Source organism: Peromyscus leucopus, chromosome 5, assembly GCF_004664715.2.
Source record: "Peromyscus leucopus breed LL Stock chromosome 5, UCI_PerLeu_2.1, whole genome shotgun sequence".
Taxonomy (NCBI): Eukaryota; Metazoa; Chordata; class Mammalia; order Rodentia; family Cricetidae; genus Peromyscus; species Peromyscus leucopus.
Genome location: NC_051067.1, coordinates 115,008,127 through 115,029,703, shown reverse-complemented (window position 1 = coordinate 115,029,703; position 21,577 = coordinate 115,008,127). Strand labels below are relative to the sequence as shown.

At 37.6% G+C, this 21,577-nt stretch overlaps 1 protein-coding gene across 2 annotated transcripts in view; it reads right to left on the bottom strand.

The window, feature by feature from the left end:
* The window catches only part of Cntnap4 (contactin associated protein family member 4), a 282,335-nt gene that overhangs the window by 45,858 nt on the left and 214,900 nt on the right, over positions 1 to 21,577 (bottom strand). For both annotated transcript variants that reach the window (XM_028892756.2, XM_028892757.2), the window contains 2 exons: positions 16,783 to 16,939; positions 11,843 to 11,970 (listed from right to left, as the gene is read on the bottom strand). In XM_028892756.2, coding sequence (XP_028748589.1) covers positions 11,843 to 11,970; positions 16,783 to 16,939 — 285 coding nt within the window. The remainder of the gene's footprint in view (positions 1 to 11,842; positions 11,971 to 16,782; positions 16,940 to 21,577) is intronic.

Genomic DNA, 21,577 nt, shown 5'->3' with positions numbered 1-21,577 from the left:
GAAAGATACCTGATGTCAACCTCTGGTCTCTATGCACATGTGCTCACACATGAATGAACACATACAGACAAACAACACATCAAGATGTATTATTCTACAATATTAATATTTAGTGATAGTTAAATAATAATTAAAATGTTATCTAATTAAAACAATATGAATCAGCAAAACAATCTAAGTTCCTTTGAAAACATTGTCTTTTAAATTTCCATAACTATATTATATGCATATGTATATACATGTCTATGTATCTATTATAAATAAGTGCCAAGATAATTATTTACTTATAAAAGAGGAACATGTAATAAGTATCTGGTTTCATGTGTAAATATTTTTATAAAGTCCCTTAAGGAATTAGAGTTTAGTACTATTTAACATTACATGTACTCTAAAAAGTTTCTAAGCATTTAGTTCTCTCATATGCAGAATAGTCTTTTAAACAGAATTCTAGTAAAAGTAACATTTTCTTAGGGTTGGGGAAAATGAAGAAATTGAAAGAGGAGAGTGATGAGAATCCTTTCTTAAAAGTAAATTTCATATATATATATATATATATATATATATAAAATATTAAAATATTGATGAGAAATATTTTAGTAGTCAAGTGCATCTTCTAAATATTTATGAACCATTAAAATGAGCTAAACATATAGATTTCTTAACAGAAATAAAACATTACGATTAATTACATGTTGCTTCATTGGAACACCAAAACCTATGTATTGGTTTAGTAATTCACTGGTGCCTCCTTTTTAGCACTTCTGTTATTGTTTTCAGCAATTTATGAACCTCCATTGAAATCCATATTTGTAAAAATGAGGGTGAAGCAAATGAAATCTGGCTGGGGAGAGTCACAGTGTGTGTGTTATAGATGAGTAGAAAAGAGAGCAATGCTCTTCATGGGTGTTTGCATACAGTAAAATATCCCTGCTGTCCCCGCCAGCATGTTCAATGTAGTTGGTATGATTTTTGCCTCTTACAAAAGCAGAGCAGAAATTGTCTCTGTAATCAAAGGATTTTTACAAATAATCTGCAGCATATGTTTATTATTCTTATATTAATTTTATGCAAAAGTGGATATTAGTGACAAAGAGAAAAGCATACACACACATATATGCTTTAATTTTTCAAGGGCATACAAACTTAATTTGCAAGAGGGTGGAAGAATAGAATTTGTGTCAGAAAGGTGTACATGTGTGTATTTATATTTGTGTGTGTGCATGGCCACAAACATGCATTTATACACAAGTGGCCAAAGGTCAACCTCAGTTATCATTTTTTCAGGATCTGCCCACTTCATTTTTAAACAGGATCTCTCACTGGAAGGAGGATTCCTGAGGCTCATGGACCAAACTCAGTAAGAGATTGGCAAGCAAGACCCAGGTATCTCACTGTCTCTGCCCCCAGAGGACTTTTTGGTAGGTGCTGGGATTGAATCAACATGTCCATACCTAGAAAGTAAGCATTTTTTGACTGAGCTATCTCCCCAGCCCCAGGAATGAAATTTTGATGCAAGCATCTAACTACTTTCATTCTAAGTAAAAGAGTGTGTAAGGTGAGTAAAGTTGATTTAATTTAAGTTTGCTGTTGCTCATCAATCGCTCATTTCTATGAAGGTCAGAATGACTCTAGAAAATGTATAAAGTTGTGTTAGATACCAGAAAAGAGATCCTTCCATAAGTCACATCCTCTATTATTTGAAGCAACATATGTTGAACTATCTAACGGCAGCATTCTAATATACAAAGGAGAACATATATAAAATGCAAAATACATCTGGTCTACCAAATACTAATTCCCTACATTAACATATATAATAATGCAATAAACTTTGAGTCCAATTACTCATTTGAGAAAAAATTCATCCATCAATCACTTATAACCAAACTTAGATATTTAAATAACACAGAATATTTATTTTGGCAGAAGCAAAATGAATAAATAAGCACAAACTAAGAGCTTTCTACTGAGTCCATGCCAATGAAAATGAAATCCTTTTTTTTAATTTTTTTATTTCATGCACACTGCATATATGTCTGTGTGAGGGTGTCAGATCACTGGAATTACAGACAGTTGTTAGTTTCCATGTGGGTGCTGAGAATTGAACCAGGGTTCTCTAGAAGAGAAGCAAGTGCTCTTAAAAAGTGAGCCATCTCTCCAGCCCTGAAAATGAAATTCTTTTATTCACATATTTAGTGTCAAAAAATAACTTCATACTTAGAATATTGTCTGAGAATGTTGTTAAAATGTTTATATACTCTCACTGACTCTAAATAAAAGAACTTGTACCATTTTTTGTATTTATATAATACACACTTTATATTAGACCATTAATGTTTTTTAATTACCATAAATGAGCCTTTCAAATACATTTATAGTCAGACACATCAGATTATCTTCCCCATGCTCAGAGAAAACCTTTATATATTAATTAACTTGATGAAGTATGTCATTGACCATAATCACCAAAAATAAGAGCTAGTAAATTATTCACATTTATTACCCATGACTCCTGCAATATGTGACTTAATTATACTCTTTGTTTGATCTTAAATATATACATCCTTTAAAGGGCATCCTAAGTAAACACATGTTGGAAATAGCACAACGCCAGATGAGAACACTGCATGCTAATTTGCAAGCACGATGTATGGCTAATGCTTTATATGAATTCCATGTTGTGAGAGGGTGATTTGGGACCTGCTCTATTTCCAAGCATACAGCATCCCATTTTGTGTCCTTGAACTTCTCTAAAAACATAAAGCTGAAGAGGCATTCTCTAACCACCCACCTTACCTTCATCTCCCTGTTATCACTATCTACTCTCCACAACCTCTCTGTACAATCCAAAACCGCTCCTATTCCAAAATTATCTGTACTTGGTCTTTTCCTTCTCTACAACCATGGTATTAATTCTCCCATCTTACAAAACCAATTCTGTAATATTACTGTCTTCCTGCCTACTACTAATTTCCCCATTGTTTCACAGCCCACTGTTTTCTGAACCTGTTCTAGGCTCTAATCTCCCACGCATAGCTCAGTAACTCTCCTAAAGAACCCATTGTCAATGCCACTGATGATCTCTCCACGTTGCTCAATTCATTTGTAACAATTCTTTCCTTACATAAGCTATCAACATTTAACGTAATTGACTGTGATTTCTCCCTGGCTCACTTCCTTCACTTGGAGCCCAGGACGCCCACACTTTTCTCCATTTCTCACTAGTGGTACATAATTCTCAGTATTCCTTCTTCCTCCTCACCACCTCAGCTTATCACTGTGAGAATATCCCAAGACTCTGTGACTACACATCTCCATCTGCAATAATTCCACTTTGTGGCTGTAAACATATTTATTATATATGAACGTATGTCTGAAGCCTGGACTGCTCAATGTGACAACATCACATCTCTATTTCAAGGTCTGATGACATCTAGGCTTTTAGATGTCTAAAAATGAAGCTTCTTGCAATAATTCCCCTTCTTGATCCTGGAAGTCATCTTTTCCATTTCAATCAGTGTCAGCTCCATGCCTCTAACTATTATATCAAACACAGCTCCATCATTTTCTTAACCTTTCCCCTTGAAAATGACATCAATTCATCAGCAAACTTTATTAACCCTCCCTTTACACAGTACCCACATCATATCTCTCATTATTGAACCATGCTCCAAGCCACTATGATCTTTCAGAATAATTAATGTGGCATCACCCATCATCTTGCTTTGATCCTACTCTGCTGAGTCTCACTAAAATATAAGTCATAACATCCCTCTACTCAAAATTCTCTAATGTTTGACCAGCTCACTGAAGTTGAAAAATAAAGACTTCAAAATCCTACCTAGTATGATCACCAGTTTCCTATCTGGCTTTTTTTTTTTTTTTGCCATTCTTAACTTGCCCCCTTGCCCCAAGCACTTTGTTACATGAATCCATACATTTATAAGTTTATATCAGCCACAACCCTATGTCTGCATCACTGCTCTGGTTTCTTCTTGTTTTGAGACTCTCTCAAGGATACACACAAGCCTTGTTTTCTTATAGTCTTCAATCCTGTCTTTATTTGAGTACTGCCCTCGTAATGATTCCTTTACAGCCATATCACTTAAAATTCCCTCTCTTTTGCATTAATTATATTTTTGTTGTCTTCACGGCTCTTGTTAGCATCTACCATAACATACACATACACTTTACTGAATTGCTGTCTTCTGTTTCCATGAGAATGTAAATGCCAAGAACAGGCCACAAGCATGTTCTATTTTGCTCTCTCTCCCTTTCTCTCTCTCTCTCTCTCTCTCTCTCTCTCTCTCTCTCTCGCTCTCGCTCTCGCTCTCGCTCTCGCTCTCGCTCTCGCTCTCGCTCTCGCTCTCGCTCTTGCTCTCCCATAGTACATTGTAGATTATCAATAAATACCTATTGAAGAAAATTATATACTTTCCTTTGTCATTGTAGCCACCAGAAAGCTTAGAATAATTCCTACGTTTAAATTTTATGTAATATAAGAAATATACTCAATTTTTATTAAATGAATGGAAATAATGCATGAAAATGGAGAGGCAGGGGAGAATAAAGGGAAGAGGATGATAAGATGATAATGTTAAGAAAATAAAAAAAGCAAAGGGGGGAGAGAGAGAAATTCAGTAATATAAGATGAACAATGAACATTGAAATAAGAATTTATAGAGGATGGGGGATTATTAGACATAGAGGAGCTAAGAAAATTGTATTATCTTATTATGTATTGAAACGGAATTGATCCCTACTTTTTTAGTGACTCAGAGGTAGACTGCCAAATGGAAGGGAAGTCTGTCAAATGGAAGAGAAATTAACCAAATAGCCAGTCAATACTTTTCCCCAGCCTGAGCATCTAACTTCTGCAAAGTTATTTATTGCATCCATGAACCTTTGATTATTTAATGCATTCTGGGCAGCGGTGTTTTCTCAGTCAACTATACTAGTCAATGTAGACAAAATGAACTTCAGAAATTTCTTAGGATAAGGAACTCTCAACAATCTTTCCTAATTTGATAGGTTTTAAGGGTACTTTCCCCACAAAACTCCAACACAACTGAGAAGGAACACATTTAATAAAATGGATTGACAGACTCAATGTCAAAGAAGTAACTAAGAACAAAAATTTAGAACATTTGCAAAAAGTCTTTAAAACACAGGATGTGTAAGCCTTCTAGCACATCATATCTGTTCCACAGAAAAATATCAAATGTATAACACTTGGATGCATTTTATTAAATAATGACCATTAAATATAGTTATTCCTTCAAGCAATCACCAAAAAAGGCAAGTTTCCTTTAAAGTGGAAAACTGCTTAACCTCAGATTTCTCCAAAGTGTTCAATGAAGGGGGAAAAAAAACAACCAACCAACAAACAAAAAGTTGTTCACCAATTTCTGAGCAGAAAAAGAAAATATATCAAGCCTAGAGGGTGTTTTGTCATTTTTTAAGTGTTGAGGCAACAGACAGTCTTCTCCAATTTAAAGAAACTCTGAGAATGAAGCCCATGGAAGCCTTTCAGAAAGAGAACATGCTCCATAATAAACTAGTCAGCTGGAAAGATAGATGTGCAGCTACGGAAAACAAGATGGCTGCATGCTTCAGTGCAGACCAAGTAGGATAAGGTCAACAACCTGGTGGAGGTCAAAAAGCATGGCCCTAAAATGTTACCATTGTTCCCAAAGTAATGAACCCCTTAGAGATGTGCTAGAATTTATCAATTCTGCTCTTAGATGTAAGACCAAGGGAAATGAAAACCCTTGTCCACAAAGCAGCTTAAAAGTTACTATAGGAATTTAGTCATACTATTTTAAAAGAATAATGGAGCCATTTCAGTGTTCACCAAATAACAAATGGATAAAGGGAATCTTTCAATCTACTCCTTTAATGAAATATTATTTGGCCATAAAAAATGAGATATTGAAATACACTTCAACACAGATGAACTTTGAAAACAACCAGCCACAAAACCATACACATTTTGTGTTTTAATATATATGAAATAGACAGAATAAGCAAGTCTGTAGAGACTTTTTTTTAGCTAGTTGTATATGTCTGAGGTGATAAAGAAAGGAAAGTAGACACAGGTTTCATTTTCAGAATATACACAGAGTTCTCACACTGACTGTGGAGGTGGCTGTTCCTTCTTGTATAATACACTAAAATGAGGAAGCACACTGAACATGGCTGGACTGTGCATGTTAAAAAAGTGGACTATGGGGCATGTGAGTTACATCTCAGTAAAGCCGTTGCCAAGAAAGAGAAAACATTTAAAGGCCAAATTGGCTGTATTTGTTAGGAATCCTAAGGTGACAATTATCTCCAAGCACGTGCAGAATCAGGAAAGACAGGGCTCATGATTCCTAGAGGGGAAATAAAGAAAAAGAGCAACTTCTTGACATCAAAATTCAAGCAGAAATAAATCAAATTTTAAAAAAAAATTCAAGAATAGAGAGGCTTTAATGATAGGACTATGGGATAATGCTTAAATATAAGCTGCACTCCAAAGAATAGCAGAGCTAGTAGAACCTGGTCAGTAATGATTTTTGTTTTCTAAACAAAAACAAAAAATTATAGGCCATAAAACATTCTTTTTCTCCAAGAAGTAGAGAAGGTTTCTGTTCTATAAATGAACACATTTCTGAAAGAGTGCTTCAAGGCTGTGGGTGCCTGCACAAAATTAAGATAGTCACCATCCCAGCATGGAGGGGTTGGGACCCATAAGGCCTACCACTAGCTGAGGGGCTATTGACAACCGGTGGCTCATAGGGGATGAGGAGTCAGTTTTCTTTAGGGGTGTGGTTCCTGGTAGGTTGTCCATGATCAAGTGGAAGTCATACACCAGTGTGAAAAGGGGCAGCACTAATGGACATGAATTTGGAAGGGGGACCTGAGAGGGGCATCCAGGAGAAGTTGGGGGATATAAGAGGTGATGTTATCAAAATATGTTTTATGCATGTATGGAGTTCTCAAAGAATTAATGAAACTATAAATACTGGGATTTTGTCAGCATAGAGACTGGAGGTGGGCACAAAATCCCATTTCTGGCTCAGGAGCTATTGGTAATTGGTAGCTGCCAGGGGAGAGAGCCAGTTGCCCTTAAGGGTATGGTCCCTGGTCAGTCCTCCACACTTCAGTGAATGGCCACACACCCAAGAGAAGAATAAGGAGCACAACTCGGACTTGGTGGGTTTGAAAAGAGGAGAACACAAAGTTGGGAGGGGAGGGAGTGGGAGTAGATCTGGGAAGAGTTGGAGGGGTGAACACAATCAAACTACATTGTATGAAATTCTCAAAGGACTAATGAAAAAAGAACTTAAAATATACATAAATTCAGAGCTAAAATAAATTCATGTTCTTCTCTGAAAGCATTTGACAGTCACCGCCGGGCACATTACAAGCAAATATTTCAGGTAGAAGCAGATGTCCTTTGTGCTGTGACTAACTTTCAAAATCAAAGTCTGTCTTCCTGCATCATTTAAACTACTTTCACCAAATACACACATCTGCTTATCATTAGATTGTTTCTCACCAATAATTCACAAGCCATCTATAGATTTCTTTAGGTATGTATGATGGATCACTCTCATTCTTCTACAAACTGCTATTTATTGATTATCTTTCATATCATAAGCAAATACTAGGCACCAGAAACACAAAAATGAATGAGCAATGGATGACACTCTTGAGGGCTCAAACATAATCAAAAGCTGTATGAGAAATAAGTCTTTGTAATATATTCAACATTTGTCTCAACAGAGGGCAGAAGATCTGTGCCCTCAAGAGATCTGAGGAAGGCTTTATTGGAGAATGACTTTAATCTGAGAAGGGGAGAATTTGCATGAAAATGGATGTGAGGGAGAAAGCAAGGAAGCAAGATGGCCTTGAGGTCCAAGCAGGTTCTTTGTGGTAGAGGATTCACAGAACAGCAAAATATCCCAATGATGCCGTTGTGTTGTGTGCCCCAAATCACTTAACTTTGTCCATCATACTTGGATTTCTTTATGTCTCCTTAAAATTTAAGGAGAGTTCTGAAGGTATTGCAAGTAACATTTGGGCTCTAGGTGAGTACCAACAACTTCAGCCCTAAGCCAACTGCTAGCTTCTAGCTAGGATTCTCAAGCTATCTTTAGAAAGCATGCTTTCTTTCTTTCTTTCAGTTTTTTTCCCTCTGGCCCTAATCCATCACGAACTGATGCTTTTGTATGACTACAATAAAAATAAATTGCTAGAAAAATAGAATGAGAAAAACAACAGCACACAAAAAAACACCATCTCTAGTCCATTTTTCATTACTGCTGTGTTCAACAGACATGAATTTCTCTGTCCAATTGGCATAAATCATTCTAAAAGCACACTCCACATCCTGTATCAACCTCATCATTGACTGGGACACAGAGTTGCCAGATGAGCACCAGCCTATGAAACATACTGGCCTAGGCCATACTAAACAGATAGGTCTATAGACTGGAAGCTTCCAGAAGGATGTTAGAAATCCAACATCTCCTAAATAAGAGCCTATGGGAATAAGCAACAGAGCACTGGTATAAATGTATCTGATAAGGAGGAATGGTTGGTCTAGAGACTGTCAATGGTATGACAAATTCAAAGACATCCCCCAGCTCCTGGGAGGCTGAGGAGACATAAAAGCATGAGCCTGAACTTTCCTCAGCTCTCTGCCAACTGGTAAGCTTGGATCTTTCCCTTTTATTACTTCCTTTAGCCCTTTTGTGTCTGAAGTAAAAGAAAGTTAGGTTTATATTCAGCAAGACTTTGGAACTCAGGGCTGAGGTAAAGGCTTAGTGGGTAAGTCCTTCCCATGCAAGTGTGAGTTCAGATCCCCAGAATTTATATGAAGTGAGATGTGATAACATGCATCTGTAAGCACTGGTGTTCCCATGGTGAGGTAAGGTGCAGAGGTGAGGGAATCCTCTAAGCCTTCAGGCTGTTTCATGGCTTATTCAGTACAGAACAATAAAGGAGGCTGAAGGTGAAGACTGAAGCTAGATGTCTTCTCACCTCTAAACACATGGGACACCACACACACACACACACACACACACATACACATACACACACACACACTCACACTCACATATACACACACACATACACACACATACTCACACATACACACACATGCATACACACATACACAGATACACACACACACACTCACACATACACATACACACATACTCACACATACACACACATGCATACACACACACTCACACATATACACACACATACACACACATGCATACACACACACACACACACACACACACACACACATTCCTTTTCTAAAGATTCTAGAACCCTCCTGGAGAACCTAAGAGTTACCATGATGCTAAAATCTTTATCCTTTGATGAGGTTGGTATTAGAGGTATGATTTATTGGCTCTGCCCTATGCTGCATCTTACAATGTCAGTCATACCTTATGTACACCATATGAAGCAGTAATCCCTCTCAGGATGATTTCTAGATAGAAATCAAGAACTTCCAGGCATAACTCTATTGACTTTATTAATAGTCTCCTAAAGCTGGAAATGACCAAATACTGCATGAACTAGTGAATGGATACACATTCCATTTGCTAAAAGGCAGCCACAGGACAACTACTGAATCACAAAAAGATGTTGCTAGCAACTCACATTCCACAAGTATGACAACCAAAACATGTCTGCAGATACTGCTAATATCAACTAGGAGAGAGCATGGGAAGGTTGCCTGAATGGAGACTCACTGCAAGTCAAAAAATGTGTTAATTAATTTTAAAAAGTGTAGACATCATTGTGTTTATATGTATAGTGCATATTTGTGTCTCTCTGTGTATCTCTGTGTGTATGTGTGCGTGCTTAAATATTAAGCAAGAATTTTTAAGTAAAGAAATTCTAGCTGGGCGGTGGTGGCACACGCCTTTAATCCCAGCACTCAGGAGGCAGAGACAGGCAGATCTCCGTGAGTTCGAGGCCAGCCTGGGCTACCAAGTGAGTTCCAGGAAAGGCACAAAGCTACACAGAGAAACCCTGTCTCCAAAAACCAAAAAACGAAAAGAAAAGAAAAGAAAAGAAAGAAGTTGGGTCTGGAAGTTAGGAGTGCTTATTGTTCTTGTGGAGGACCCAGGTTCAGTTACCAGCATCATGTGGTTGCTCACAACTGGTTACTCCATTCCAGTAAATCTGAAGTCCTCTTCCAGACTCTGAAGGCAACAAGAATTAATTTGCCACACACACACACACACACACACACACACACACACACACACACACACGAGGTCCCATATGCATGCATGCACACAAAACACACACATTAAATACAATTTTTTTAAAATAAAATCTTTCTTTGAAAGAAAGAAAGGAAGGAAGGAAGAAAGAAGGAAGGAAGGAAGGACGGAAGGAAGGAAGGAAGGAAGGAAACCCTAAGAGATGACATTAGTAGTGACCTCAGTGAAAACACACCTGATTCCCAGAAATCGTGGCACAAATAATAAAAAAGGGAGCCTGGCTGGTTCCTGCAGTGTGTTGATCTAAGCAGGCAGTGACAAGCAAGGTGATGTACAGAGGCCCTTCTCTGCAGCCACAAAATATCGTTGTACTCCTCTGGTTCATGCTGAGTTTACAACCTCATCTCTCTGCTCATAATTTTTTCCCTCCAGGAAACGTCCTTATGTCAGCTTCATATGATTGTGGGATGGAGGCAAGGGTAAGGCTGATGAACACCAGAAATGGTGGTTAGAATAGCAGTTTTATAGAATGCATATGTAATGTTTATAGGCCAGTAACATCTTTGCCTTTTAACTAAGCAACTCTGCTACGCATCTCCCTATATCTACTGAATGTCATATCTTTCCTTCTTATGTGGAGCTCCCACCATAAAATTGTATTTTAGGGTGTGCTTTTAATGAAAACAAATATTTCTTTCTATTTCCATTTTAATTTCTGGAAATACTAAGCACATACATAACCAACGCATCTACCTCTAAGATAACTGATTTTGAAGAGGAAGAGGTTAAGAATCTCTGTTCATTTCATTTCCTGATGAAAAATAAATATTTAGTTATGGGGAGGCATGCACTGTGTGTGTGTGTGTGTGTGTGTGTGTGTGTGTGTGAGAGAGAGAGAGAGAAAGAGAGAGAGAGAGAGAGAGAGAGAGAGAGATGAACTACTTCTGAATTTTAAAATCCTACTTTAGAATGGTAACACATTGAATATACAAAGCAGAAATCCAATTATTTGAAAGTCAATTCACACACTTTATAAACAGAAAAAGAATAGAGATTAAAGGTAGAAATATGTTTGATCAAACTGACATCTGTTTCTATTGATGTTCTTATCCTACCCTAGGCTTACCAGTAGGAAGTACACATGAATTCTCAACCATTTTGTACAGCACTGATTCTTTCTAAAGTAGATAAAGATATGGAGAAATTTAGGAATGCTGGGATACATCTATGAATTGCTCAGTTGGGCAGCCAATGGTTTATTTACCTTTCCTGAAGTAAAGATGGGTAGTGGGAAAGACACTTAATGCCAAGTCTCATGATCTGAGTTGAGTTCCTGGTACTCACATCTTGGAAGGTGAAAACAGATTCTCTCAAGTTATCTTCTGATCTCTACATGTGCATGGTGGCCCATGTGCCTCCCTCCACCCAAGACGTATCCATATGCATAAAATGAATGTCATTAAAAATTTAAGGAATACATCTTATGGGTTGTTTTTTTTTTTTTTTTGACAGAATTCTGATTCAATAACCCTGTGATAGACACATGATGCTTAAGCAAAAAAGACTTTCTTCTGATAAGTCTACACGTTGGGACCACTTACTGTCTCCTCGGCAGAGCAGAGGTCCCAGTTTATAAGCAGCTTCGGAATGGGGACGTCCTGTATCTGTAATCACTATCTTAGTGACTGGCAGATGTTCTTTATAGGAGAGGAATCCAGTGTCATTGGTCCTAAAATAAACAGGAACAGCAACAAAATCCTTAAATTATGATGATGAGCGGAATTCTAAAATAAGCAACGATTTTCCTGGCACTTCTAAATGAAGACTTTCCTACTAAGTTTGGACACTGACAAAAAAAAATCCAATTGCTTATCTTAGCATACAAAACATGGAAAGTTAAGGTCTAGACTACAAAATATAACATAGGTTAAGATTAGAATGCAATGGTTTTTTGAGTGGATACCATTCTCGTGGCTCACTAGCCCACAACCATTCCAGGGAATGCTCAACCATGGACTAGTGGTGGACGCTAGGGCAGGGCTAGCCATTGTTTTCATTGTGTACCCACTGCTGAACTCACCAGGATCCCAGGAAGAGTTCTGAACTCATGGTCACAGAGTTGGCCGTGGTTAAACTCAGTGGTCACAAAATAAAATGAAAAGACACAAATGTGGGGAAAGGACTCACTTGTAGCCGAGGAGGGTTGACAGGAGTAGGCGGGGAGAACAATCAGAATGCATAATATGCATGTATGCAATCTCAAAGAATAAATTTAATTAATAATAAATAAATAAGCTGCCCCAGCACTATTTCTAAAGCAGACAAAAATAGAAGATTAGCTATGTTTTTAAATCAGGTGGAAAAAATTTTAGCATTTGATGAATTGGATAATTTACTGACAATTGGCCTGTTGATTTTTAGACAAAGTGCTTAGCAATTGTTCCTTTTTTCCTCCTATGATTTAGTTACACTTTGAATTTTTTTGCTGTTGTTCTCTTGTACATATTGATCAACTCTACATTCCCCCATATTCAACCCTGTCTTCTCTATTCATTTTTCAGATAAAACTCCGTTCATTGTATTTTACTACTCCCTCAATGAATTATAAAATGTATCCATGACTTTTTGCAGTCTATTTATATTTTATATTGTATAACAATATGTAATATCAGAAGCTTTCCATGAGATTAACACCCCCATACACACAGAAATGCACATATAAACTTTTTTATGTTATTGTGGTAATCTACTTTAAATGTATATTATAAACTTTACAATGTAATTAGGCAGAGAATTATATTTTTGTATTTAAGGAACACCAGGTAATTTATAATTTCTAATGGTCTTCATTTCTTCTTAAATATCTGAGTTTTCATCTGATATTACTTCTTTCTCATCCCAGAAAATTTGTTACAATTATTTTCATTTCATATGTTAATTTGCCATTCTAAAATGTGTACTCAGTCCTTTAGTATAGTTCACTTTTATTTATTTAAATTCCCTATTCACTCATTGTGGATATTTTTAACTTTAGATCTTCAAACATGTTGATAACGTTAACTTTAAAGATTTCATCTGCAAACTTTGAAATGTGCCAAGACTTTGTTTACAATAACCTCATTCAATGACTTGATTTTATATGGAAGTTTACTTTCTTAAAATATTCAGTAATGTGGACAGTGTTCTGAATAATGTCGGTGACGTGTCAAAAGATAGTATATTTTTATTGTTCCCTAATATTATTTTCCTCATGGGTATTTAAGTAGAAGCTTATGATTTCATACTTCCCAGGGTTCCCTATGGCTGCCTTACTCTGGGTTTCCAGACTTCCCTCTCATTTCGAGGGCATGGTCTTTGCAGCAAAGGCGTGAACTTTTCACCACTCATGCCCTAAACTGAAGGATTTTCAAAGCCAATCTCAGAGACATAACAGCCCAGATCTTTTTCTCCTCCACCAGCCACTGTGGGAATGCCCTATTGTTTGTTTAGTTTTCTGTCTGTGGCTCTCTCCTTGACCCTGAAATCCCTCCCCGACTCACACACACTTTGAAAGGCCATTGAGGGTCCAAAGCAGGAGTTATGCAGCAGACTCATCAAAACCAGCTTTCTTTTTTTCTGGAAATTATGCTATCCTTCAATTTCTAGTCATTCTGGATTCCCCAAAGTCTACCTCCTGATACATTATGCCGCATATAAAAATAAAAATAACACAGAATTCCCTTGAAGTTTAGGTTCCTAATAGCGAGACACAACTAGTGCCAGTGAAGGAAAAAAAAATAAGTCTAGGTCTCATTTACCTTGGTTCTCTTCTTTCAACCAATTCTGGAAGCCCCTGCCAAAGTTCAGTTCCACCACTCTTCCTTCCAGTACACACACACACACACACACACACACACACACACACACACACACACACATTAAGATTTATCATTTGTTTTCATTTTATGTAATAAGTGTTTTCTTTCATGTATGTAAGTCCACCCCAAGTGTACCTGGTGCCCTTGGGGGTCAGAAGAGGGTGTTGAGTCCCCTAGCATAGGAGGTACAGTTATTAGCTACCAGGTGGGTGCTGGGAACTGAACTTAGGTACCTTTCAAGAGCAGCAACTGCTCTTAACTGTTGAACCATCTCGCTAGTCTCAAAGACTTTTTTTTCTAAACTCTGTTTAGGAAATGTCTGCCATGGCATCTGTGTGAAAGTCAGAGGACAATTTGCAGTAATTGGTTTTCTCCTTCCTCCATGTGGGTCCCAGGGCCTGAAGTCAGGTCACCAGGCTTGGCAAAAAGTACCCTTATCTGATGAGTCATCTCTGCAGAGCCCCAGATACTTATTATTGAAATATTTTCCTGAGTCTGTAAAAATGTAGAAAAATATATATGGTTCTTTATCTATAAGCTGAATAGAATATGAAATGTTCTAAACTCTTTAAAAACTAGCTTTAATTAGCAATGTGTTGCGAAGGCACACAGGAGATATTGGTGGTGATTAGGTTAATTTTTTGTGCTGTTAAATACCGTTAATAACATTTTTACATATTTAAAATTACAATTTTCAGTGTATGAAGAATTTTTGTGAATATATTAAAAAAAGGGTTGTTGTCCAAAGGGAGTACATATTAGTTATTACAGAATTCCATACGATATTTTTTGATCATAGTCAACCCTCCCTACATTTTCTCCCAGACCACCCCTGTTCCTTAAAGTAGAGTTTGGGTAAGAGAGATGATATTCTTCATATAAGAATTCAATCATAGCTCTATGATTCCATATTGGTTCTTCTTCCATGTTTTTATAAGAGCCTTATATGTATGTATGATTGTATTTGTGCATACATGCATATATTCTATACATTTGTGTACACAACAACATAGATAGCATTATCGTGATCATGATGTTTGACAAGCAAACAAACAGCATTTACATAATTCAAATAATGAGTTCATTTAATAGCAACTGATTGCTGAAATGCATGTACATCTTACAATCAAATCAGCCATATTCTCAAATCCAGATTATTAACACATTAAAGTGCTGAGAACAGGTGATAGTTAAGTGGGACCTATTTACCAACATGCTGCCATCAAGGCTCAAAGAACATTGGGACGAGGAGGCAGAGGAGTTGGTGTCAAGGAAAGACTATAATCAAAATATACTATAGGAAGCCGGGCGGTGGTGGCGCACGCCTTTAATCCCAGCACTCGGGAGGCAGAGGCAGGCGGATCTCTGTGAGTTCGAGGTCAGCCTGGACTACCAAGTGAGTTCCAGGAAAGGCGCAAAGCTACACAGAGAAACCCTGTCTTGAAGTCTTGAAAAACCAAATATATATATATATACTATAGGAAAAACATTTTAAGAAAAGAAAAGAGTATCACAGCCAGAGGGTGGGGAGGAGAGCTGTGACATGTGTTCTGGATATTACACGGCTATTAGACTTACAGCAGCTGTAGTGACACTGCACAAGATCCAGCCTGTGGGCATTTCAGCATAGACTGCAGAAGAGTACATACTGTGCCTTGGGAGCTCGCATAAGGCTCCACCCCTAACTGAGATGCTTTCGGGGTGACAGCTACTCGGGGAAGGAAAACCATTCTTGTCGGGGAGTGTGGCTACTGGAAGATTGCCCATGCCCTAGTGGATGGCTCCACACCCATGCATATGCACACCCATGCATATGTGGACAATACTAACTGGAAATAAATGTGTTATTTAAAAGAAGAAGAAGGCATGAAGCTGGGAGGGGACACGTGCAGGGAGACTCAGGGGGAGTAAGAGGGGAAATGAGTCTGATCATATTGTATTGTACATAGCTGTGAAATTCTCAGAGAGTAAATTTTAAAAAATAAATGAATGTATGCAGGTCCAACTGCTTAATAATATGAAACAGACATGCAGTGTAAAGAAGTATGAGTATAAACATTTCAAATGTTCATTTACAAATAATATATAAGAGCAATATACTTATAGAGTCTATGCTCAAATACAAAAATACTTATTATTTTTTAAGATAAAGAGAACACACATAGGAAGCTTTTCTGCCTAGAAAAATACTTTACATTTTCAAATCCCAAATGTTATAGATTACCATGTTGAAGATATTATCCATATAACATTTGCTCTTTCTGGCATACTTTAACCTTTAAAAATATAAAAGAACTACATGCTAAAATCATTGCTCAGAATTATAATAATTCAAAATCTACACATTTGTACTTCTGAAGTTTGCAGCCTATATTGATGTTATATGCTTTGGTAGCTGTTTACATAACACTGTTGAAATGATGTTAACACGGAAAAGGAACTCTGGAGAATTACAACTCTCATGTTATGGACACCTCTGTTTTCTCATATGGTAAAAATAAAATTAGCAAAGTGCATAGTCCAGGGTTGAAATAGCCTCTGAAAGTTTCCTATTTTAGCCCGTAGAATTAGAATCACTGTACCATGTATCATCAAGACATAGTTTCATCTAATTATTTCCTCAAATCAACGTGTTCATCATCCACCTAGCTGTATACTCTTGACATAATTAAAAGGAAAATTACCATTCGCTCCGATCCGCATCACAGTTGCAGTGATACTGAGCATCTATGCAGTTCCCTTCGAAGCCACAAGTGCACTTTTGAGGCACAGGCATGGAACCTCCCCAGTAGGTCTGTGTCTCATTGGTTCTTCCCACCCACCAGCTCCGAGGGCTTCCATCTGAAAGACAAATGAGAGAGGTGGATCATCCACTTCCATCTTAGAACACCGTTCCTTCTTCCTAAGAGATTAAAAGTAAAGGTGGGAGGGAGAAGTGAGAGGGAGGGAAAGAGACAGAGACAAGGGAAGAGACAGCGATACATAGAGAGGGAGGAAGTCTCAGGGCATAGACAGAAAGCAACTGATGTGGTGTAATAATGCCCTAAGCACTGTAATTGACAGCATTTGGGAAGAAACTATCTTTACAAAATACTCGGTTTTAAGTCTCTTTTAAAATGCCACTTTATAATTTTTAAAAATATTTATGCATTTATTCTTTATGTTTTTATGAGCCTACATGAGTTTACATGCATCCTATGCATGCAGGTTCCCAGAAGGGGTCATCAGATCCTCTGAAACTGGAGTTACAGTTCACTATGAGCCACCTTATGTGGGTGCGAGGAATTGAATTCATGTCTTCAATGTGTGCTCTTCACTGCTGAGCTAGCTCTCCACCCCCTTATTTTCAGTCTTAAATGAAATGGTACATTGTTTTTTGACTAGAAACCATCAATTCACATTTAGTCATGAGAGAGAGACAAAGTTCTCACTTGCAACTTTTTAAAAAATAATCTTTAAAAGAAATTGGCATCAAAATATAAACTGTGGTAATTAATACAGTGAAATAAAATTGATCCTAAATCACAAAAAAGCCATCAAAACATTCTGGAATGTTATATAAAGGCACTGATTTGCCTCCATATATTTATTGGTTAAAATATACTAGCTGTTTATTAGACATCAAACATGGTATAGCACTCCTTTGTCATGATTTAGGATTTATCGGGAAGTCTGTATTTTCTCTTCCATTTACTGGCTTGGCTATTTATTTGAAGACTACAGAAATAATACTGAAAAATCTTCATGCCTGAAGCGAATATTACAGTTAAAAAAAAGTTTCCCCTAGCTAAACGCATCTCTTTCTACGATAAATGTTCAGCTACCAGCTCCTTCCCAGAGCCAAGACTAAACACGATGCCAAGGAACTCAAGCAAGGAGCAGACAGAACATTTAGCGGAGGATTTGTAGAAAGGGAGGTGAGGCATGCAGGCAATCTATCTCAGGGGAGAAAAAAAAAGTTCAGAAGCAAAGAATCATAGTGTTTGGAGACACAGAGCAAAAGGAGAACGCAGACAACGTCATATCAGTCAGTTCCCTGCAAAGGACCAAGCATTTTCCTCTTGACTTTCAAATCTTTATGTTATCACCACCATTCCCATGGGGACTCTGCAGTTTTTGCTCATTCAGACACTACTCACTAACACAGCGGTTATTTTAACCTACTATTAAGGAGACCTTCTGTGAATACTGACAGCTTCTCTCCCAGCATTAATATAAGCACCTGCCATGTTTAAGAGAAGAAAAAAAAGGAAATTTGGAAGCTTGTGTTATGTAAAGCTCTTAACCTCAAGACTCTGCTTCTAGCTTGATTAACTCACAACTCATCAACAGTTAAGCCTACTTGAACATTTTTCTAGGAATATTAAGCTATGCTGCTTAAAATATTATATGTTCACAGATTGAGGAAAAAATACTGTTATTCTTTTAAAAAATCATATTTTATAGCTATAATTCTGACCTTCACCATAAAAGATAAATTGCCAATTGCTTTGCATATTATTTATTATTACATTGTGTGTGTGTGTGTGTGTGTGTGTGTGTGTGTGTGTGTGTGTGTGTGTGTGTGTACCTGTATGTATATGGAGGACAAAGAAACCTTCAGGAATTGGTTCTCTTTCACCAAATGGGTCTCAGGGATAAAACCTAGATCATCAGGCTTGGTGGCAAATGCCTTTGCCCACTGAATCATTTCACCAGCTCTTGCTAAATGTTTTAAAGCCATCAAAAATATTTGAGTCCATCCAAGGCTTTTCAAAGAGTAATGTAAATAAATGTATGAATTTTTTCAAAAAAACATGAGGAATATTTTTTAATTAAAATAAAACAATGCTAGTTGGTCAGCGTAAAGCATTCTGTCTCCCATGGTTAAACTCTTAATCAACCTGGTTATCCCCAAGACCGTCCTTACAGTGAGCTGAATTCTTATCTGCTGAGAACATGTGTTCCTAACACTCCGTTGTGTTCATACTCGGTTATACTACTGTCATCTTTAGATCTGCTACTGAGATCCAAAAGTCCAGATTTAAGCGTGCCTTCCTGTCCCTCCTTTTTGCATTTCCTACTGGGTCCTCAGCATCTAAACTGTTCTCTCTTTCCTCAGTTCCTCTACCTCAGATAAACTCTGAGTACTGACCTGAGAAAACCAGTGATTAACAACAACCAGGCATCATTACCACCTGGTCCACAGCCTTCTGAAGTGGACTGTTTTCTTTACTAATGTGATGGTTAATATTAGTTATCAACTTTTCTGGATCTAGAATCATCTAGTACAGTGCTTCTCAACCTTCCTAATGCTGTGACCCTTTAATACAGTTCCCCATGTTGTGGTGACCCCCAATCATGGAATTATTTTCATTACTATTTCATAACTGTAATTTTGATAATGTTATGGATCATAATGTACATATCTGATATGTGACTGCTCTGAAAAAATCATTTGACCTCCAAAGGGGTTGGGACCTACAGGTTGAGAATCGCTGATCTAGAAGGAAAGCTTTCAGACACACCTGTAAGGGAATATCTAGATTAGGGGAGCTTCTGAGCATGCTTAGTAGTTATTTTCTCAGTTAACTGATAAGGAAAACCCACCTTAAAGATGGGGGACACCATTCTCTGGGCTTAGGTCCTGGGCTCCACACAGTGGAGAAAGCCAGGTGAGCACCAACATTCAGCATTGCCTGCTTCCTGTGTGGGGGCATAATGCTCCCACCTGCCTCAAGATTCTGCCATTAGGACTTCCCACAATCATGACTACACTCTCAAATTGTGAGCCAAAATAAACCCTTTCTCCCTTAACTTGCTTTTGTCAGGGTATTTTATCATAGCAATAAGGAAAACAACTAATATCAGTAGTGGAGTAGTGGAGTCTCAGGCTTGGCTGCAGTACCATGGAAGGTTTTGCTGGTACCAAAGGTGTTAAAGCTCCTTCCCCTTACTTCCCGATCTGCTTTTTATCACCTTGGGGATCCCATCTGTTGGTTCTATTAGCATATGACTCATTTGTGCTTTTGATGATTTTCTTCCCTTATGTTTTAGTTTTCAGACTTATTGAGTTAAAGTTAATCAATGAAAATTGTACCTATTCAATATGTATATCATGATACATAGTGAATTAATTATCATATCCATCACTTTATATAGTTACATGCATGTGCATTTGTGTATGTAATGAAAATGTCTTTTCTTCTAGTAAATTTCAAGTATAAAATATGATATTATTAACCATCGTTGCCACACTGCTGTAGCTTAAGAGCCTAGCTGTAACTCATCTTGTGGCCCCTTCCTCGTCCCCCTTGTTCTTCAGTAGCCACTTCTCCATTCTCTGTTTCTATGAATTCAGCATTTTCAAGTTCTATATACAAATAAGGTGATAAAGTTTTTGTGTTCTTGTGTTGTACTTGTTTCACTTTGCATAATGGCTTCTACCATCTCAAACAGATTCCCATGACCACTGCAGCATTATTCAAGATAGCTAAAGCACACAAGCAGCCTAATTGTCCACTGATGGTGGACTGGACAAAGAAAATGGGTTATATGCACAATGTAATATTGTCCAGTTAAAAACAAACAGAAGGGAATCCTGCCATGTGTGATGAGGATAAAACACACAGAGCATTATGCAATGTGAAATAACATAAATATCAAGCATATGAACAATCTGTTACATTCTAGGCTGTGTATTTTCACTATGATCACAAAGAACTACAGTGGAAAGGACTCAGTTCAAGCATGTCTCATCATGTGTGTCAGTGTACCCAAGCACTACCACATCCCTTTCTATGTTGGGGGCACCTTTCCAGAGAAGTTATTTTCTTGATGAATTAAAGCTCCATTCACCTCAGTTCTGTATCTGGTCGATGAGAGACCTAAAACAGGAAGTTAGCTTTCTCCTCACATCCAAGTTACTCTTGGGATTTCTGCTCAACAGTCTGGCTCTCATTCACAGACAGAGTTGAGTTTTCAGGATATGAGATTTGATTGGCACCAGCAAGATGGGACTGAATGGATAAAATACTAAATGAGAACATTCTAGAAAAAAAGGAAAAGGAGGAGGGAACTTGCATATCATAGAGAAAATAATCCTGTATTAAGTGGACACAGAGTGAATAGAAAATAAGTTTAACTGGAAAAGGGAAATTCAGATGTCAGCTGTCAGTCCAGTTGTGCCATGGCTAGTGTGGATGTTCCATATGCCATGTGATAGTCACATAAACTACACTTTTACAAAGTCTTCTCAACAACTTCTCTGGAATTGAAGCCCATGTTAGGACAGCAGACCAGAGTAAACAAGGTGACTTTATGGAGCAGATGTCTTAGAATCCTAATTTCTCAAGAAAGGTAGACCCTAGTATAACAGCTCCAACGCACTGTGCTGCAGCATGGCAAAAAGGTTGTGTATGCAGCGTGGCTCTGGCATGTGGTCCTATGATCCAAGCAGAAAAGTTTGTGTTGCACAAATGAGCAGAAAAAGACAGTCAA